Source organism: Solanum tuberosum, unplaced genomic scaffold (assembly GCF_000226075.1).
Source record: "Solanum tuberosum cultivar DM 1-3 516 R44 unplaced genomic scaffold, SolTub_3.0 scf00290, whole genome shotgun sequence".
Classification (NCBI taxonomy): domain Eukaryota; kingdom Viridiplantae; phylum Streptophyta; class Magnoliopsida; order Solanales; family Solanaceae; genus Solanum; species Solanum tuberosum.
Window position 1 is genome coordinate 740,034 of NW_006239226.1, and position 4,961 is coordinate 744,994.

Consider the following 4,961-nt stretch of genomic DNA (forward strand, 5'->3'; position numbering starts at 1 on the left):
TTTTTTGAATAATTTACTTAGGAATTTTAAAAATTACCAGGTAATAATTGCACAAAGAAGTTTTTTCATTGAATTTTGTTTGGTAAAAATATATAAGGAATTAGGTTTTTTTTAATAATCTTCATAAATTCTCATGTAATTTATATATTTGTTTTGTAGAGACATAAGTTTGATGAATTAAATAGGTCTATTATTTTTTTAAATGATGATTTAATGACATGAAATATCAACTAGAATAGAAGAAAACTCTTGAGGCATTTAGTATTTGTTTTTGGATAAAAAATATGATATTATTCACTTTCTATTTTTTCAAAAAATAAAATAAAATGGTACGCACAATTAATATTATTGTAACCGTTAATTGACCTTTAATATTATTGATTCATTAAACAATTTATGATTAATTGATGTAAGTTAGCATTCATGAGTGATTTGTATATCAATTTTTTTTTTTAATGTACGTGTTTATAAATATTCAAAATTGATGATATTATAGTACGTTTTAAAAACCTATTCTTCATAACATAAAAAAATAAAAAGTTTAATTATGATAAAAGATTCTTAAGTATAAAAATTTATTCTTAATAAACTAATATTCTTTTTTTAAAAACTAATATGATCATTATTTTAGTTAAATGAGTTTGATGAATTAAATTAGTCTATTATTTTTTTAAAAAAAATCTTAATGTCATGCCAATTAGGAGAGAGTGAGGCTTTTAAAGTGTCAAATATATTTGGAGGAAAATAGTGATAGTTGAGTGATATTTTGATCCTAAATGAAACATAAATGATATTTCAAGGCAATTCTCTTAACTTGGGTGACCATTTAGGGAATTGACTCATTCTTTAGCTAGAAATTCCATATTACTCCAAAGAGTTTTCCAAATAGTCCATCACTCATTACTTTCCAACCTAAATTCCCACTAAGACTTTATAAAGAAACAAAAAATTTGGCATGCACTGATGCTTTATAAAAGGCAACAATCTGAAAAATCCAACAGTTATGCATACCCAACTCACATAGAACTCAATTTTTTTTTTATATCTAAATGTCAATCACAACACTGTTAACAATATCTTTTTGTTAATGGAAGCAACAATTGTAAACAGAAAATTTCAATGACAAAGAAATCACTTCACAGTTTCCTTTCTCCCTGCAATCTAATGGTTTGTGGCAACAGAAACAGCCAATTTAACTGGTTCCAGTACTCCATTTCATCTTTCAAGAACAGAATACTCATTGATATAACAATACAGTAGGTACAATCATGATAAAACTTCAGCTTCAACAGAAAATAGCACTATGATCAAAACTTAAAGGAGGAATCAACAGCACAAACCAATATAAATTTAACAATAACAGAGTACTAATGTACTATGGTACAAGATTCATAATATAGTAATCATAGCAGCAGCAGCAGTATTTTAGTTCACATGACCACACAGGCTGCAGGATTCTCATCGCTAAAGGCAGTAGTATAGCGAACTTCAGTAGAACTAGCACGAGCAAGCTGGTTAGTTTGGAAATCATCTCTTCGCACGTATCCAGCAGGAGCCTTCTTATCATAAACACCCTGTGCATAGGGGTGAGCAACGACATCGTATGGGACATAGGGCCAAATCTCTGCCTTCTTACCTGTGCGATGGGCTACACGAGCCACAACTTTCTCTGGATCCACATAGCCTACTACTGTGAGCTTGTGCTGTTTAGGCTCTATTGTCACCGACGAAACTCCTTTCATTCCCTCAACAGACCTTCGCACTTTCCTCTCACAGCCTTCACAGTCCATCTTCACTTTTATCTCCACTGTCTGAAAATCCAAAGTTTCTTATTATCAAATCTAGCAACTTATAATCTACAACACTACCTTGGCGACTTCCATTTGGCCATAGATTTTCAAAACAATAATTGAACACATTGTTTGTTCATAAAATTTAGTACTAACTAGTTTTTGGGTGAAATTTCACTTCCACTCTCAAAACTTCAATATTTTTTTCCAAAGAAAATGCATGTCTAAATACAACTTCAATTTCCAAAAACTATTTTTTCAACTTCAAAAACTTGTTATTTTAAGTTTCAACTAAATCTAGGGTCAAACGCTAGCCAAGAGAATGGAAAGATAAAGTGAGGTGGTATAAGTCTAAGTAATATAGTCAATGTGGACTAGAAAATAGTCTAACTTTTGTATGATGCCATTAGTAAAATGTAACAATTGGTAACTGTGTATAGCAATTTGACACTCCATCAGTTCTAATTTATGTAACGTTCTTTTCTTTTGAGTCCCTCCATAAAGCTATAATTAAAACAATTCAACTTTTAAGATTCACTTCTTATCCTTAATAAACTGATTTATAAACATACAAATATGTTATATGTTATAGTTAATTCTAGACCACAAGTTTCGAAAGTTTTTTTTTCTTTAAACGTCGTGTCAAGTCAAACGGTGCCACATAAATATCAACCCAAATGATGTTTAAAATTAATTTTTTTCCATTTTACACCTACCGTTTTATATTATCTTTGGAAGTTTAAATAAATTTTGAAGATTTAAGATTTTCTTTAAGAGGTTAATTAATATGAATAGATGTCAAAATGGTCAAGTCGAGCGTAAAATAGAGAGTGTGCATCTAAAATGGGTCGGAGGGAGTAGAACTGAATATCTATATTTAGTAAATGCGTGCTAATAATAGATTTGGGGTGGTCTTCCCATGTGCACGCTCTCTTCTCGTTAATAGCATTTCTCCTATAACTATGTCTACTTATTTTGTAGTCACATGAACTAGTCTAGTGCCTTTATTTATTGTTGTCCTTTTGTTTTCTTCTTAAAAAAAATATTTCTTTACCTATTTTTCTTTCTTTATAACCAAAGTGAGTATTTCATAGCTTTTCAAAAGCAAAAGCAAAAGTAGAAAGTTTCCATCAAGAGTGATGTGTTGCAGAAAGGATAGTGCAGATTCAGTATCCCCTTTGGGCCTCCACTGAAATGTATATATCTTGGCTGGGCCATATCCTATTTTTATTTAGGGACCTGCCAAGAAATAACTTATATGCACTAATAATATATTAGTACTCCCTCCGTCCCATTTTATGTGGCAACATTTGACCGGGCACGGAGTTTAAGAAATAAATGAAGACTTTGAAATGTTTACCAAATTGCCCTTTAAAAAGTACACTCACTTTTCTCTCTCCTCATAAATGTATTGGAGTATTATTTTAAGATTAAGTGGGACCAACAAGGGTAAAAGAGGAATTGCACCTTTAAATACTTACCATATAAGGAAAGTGACATTCTTTTTGGGACTGACCAAAAAGGAAATGTTGCCACATAAAATGGGACGGAGGGAGTACTAATATATTATTAGTGCATATAAGTTATTTCTTGGCAGGTCCCTAAATAAAAATAGGATATGGCCCAGCCAAGATATATACATTTCAGTGGAGGCCCAAAGGGGATACTGAATCTGCACTATCCTTTCTGCAACACATCACTCTTGATGGAAACTTTCTACTTTTGCTTTTGCTTTTGAAAAGCTATGAAATACTCACTTTGGTTATAAAGAAAGAAAAATAGGTAAAGAAATATTTTTTTTAAGAAGAAAACAAAAGGACAACAATAAATAAAGGCACTAGACTAGTTCATGTGACTACAAAATAAGTAGACATAGTTATAGGAGAAATGCTATTAACGAGAAGAGAGCGTGCACATGGGAAGACCACCCCAAATCTATTATTAGCACGCATTTACTAAATATAGATATTCAGTTCTACTCCCTCCGACCCATTTTAGATGCACACTCTCTATTTTACGCTCGACTTGACCATTTTGACATCTATTCATATTAATTAACCTCTTAAAGAAAATCTTAAATCTTCAAAATTTATTTAAACTTCCAAAGATAATATAAAACGGTAGGTGTAAAATGGAAAAAAATTAATTATTATATCCTAAAAAGTGATCAAGTAATATGGAACAAATATTTATAGTAAGATATGGGACAAAGGGAGTACCTGTCCCATTTAGAAAATCAAGAGTCATTTATTACTTGGTTCATAATTTACATCAACTATAGAAGAGATTTTTCTCCAAAAATAGTGTTGGAGCTAACTTAGATGTCACATCATAATAATTTCATTGTTTTTTGTTAAAGTCTATCTACCGCATAAACAGGAATAAGATTTGTGTAAATCATATATACTACCCTCCCCAAAGCCATTTGTGGGATTACACCAAAGATATGTTGTTACATGTTACCGCATGTATAATTGTATATGATTGAACAAACATTATTGATTAAGTGACACATGTACCAAAAAAAGTGTTTTATGCAAAATCCCATATGAATTATTTTCTTCTATGCAATTTGCAGAGAGTTTCCTCCCACATTAACAAAAAAAACAGAAAGGTATAAAAGTGGCCGGCAGATACATGGTAATTGGTATAAAATAGATCTACAAAAACTGAGACAGCTAGATTTGTATTTAAAAGAATAAACTTAAACAGCAGCTGGAGGACCGTTTGTTCATAAAAATTACTCACTTACTTTTTTGTGGATTAATTTGAAATCGAATTCCGAAAATAGCTTGTAACCTGTTTTTACTTAAAAGGTTGTTTAAAGTATATTCCAAATACTTTCAACTCCAGGCAGCTACATGAATGGTGAAATGCCTAGTAATAGGTATAGGAATGTAGTGAAGACAAAATTAAGTTTAATTTCAGAGTAAATCTTGAGATCTGACTTGAGACTTGAAGAAAAGCCCAAAAAAAAGAGAAGTTACCTGTAATTGTTTGCGTCTTTTGTGCTTGGAGTGTTGAGAAGAGCAATCAAACATATCAGATATATGGTCAAGAACACCCATTGTTTTGTGCTACTTGTGTGACTGTATTTTGATGAGAAAGAAGAAGAAGTAATGATTTAAATGAGAGAAATATCCCACTTAATTTCTTGACGTTTTCTGCCAC

The 4,961-nt window shown here is 31.1% G+C and overlaps 1 protein-coding gene across 1 annotated transcript; it reads right to left on the bottom strand.

The window, feature by feature from the left end:
• Nucleotides 1-1,191: 1,191 nt before the first annotated feature.
• LOC102600301 (heavy metal-associated isoprenylated plant protein 26-like) lies at nt 1,192-4,961 on the bottom strand. Its single transcript, XM_006359638.2, has 2 exons — nt 4,778-4,961; nt 1,192-1,811 (listed from the first exon to the last, which is right to left on the bottom strand). Exons 1-2 carry the CDS (start codon nt 4,856-4,858, stop codon nt 1,431-1,433), a joined length of 462 nt encoding a protein of 153 aa, XP_006359700.1. The 5' UTR covers nt 4,859-4,961; the 3' UTR covers nt 1,192-1,430.

Coding starts and splice junctions, on each gene's coding strand:
- LOC102600301 (XM_006359638.2), bottom strand. CDS start 4,858: ATGGGTGTTCTTGACCATATATCTGATATGTTTGATTGCTCTTCTCAA. Junction 1,812..4,777: donor AAAGACGCAAACAATTACAG/GTAACTTCTCTT, acceptor TTGGATTTTCAG/ACAGTGGAGATAAAAGTGAA.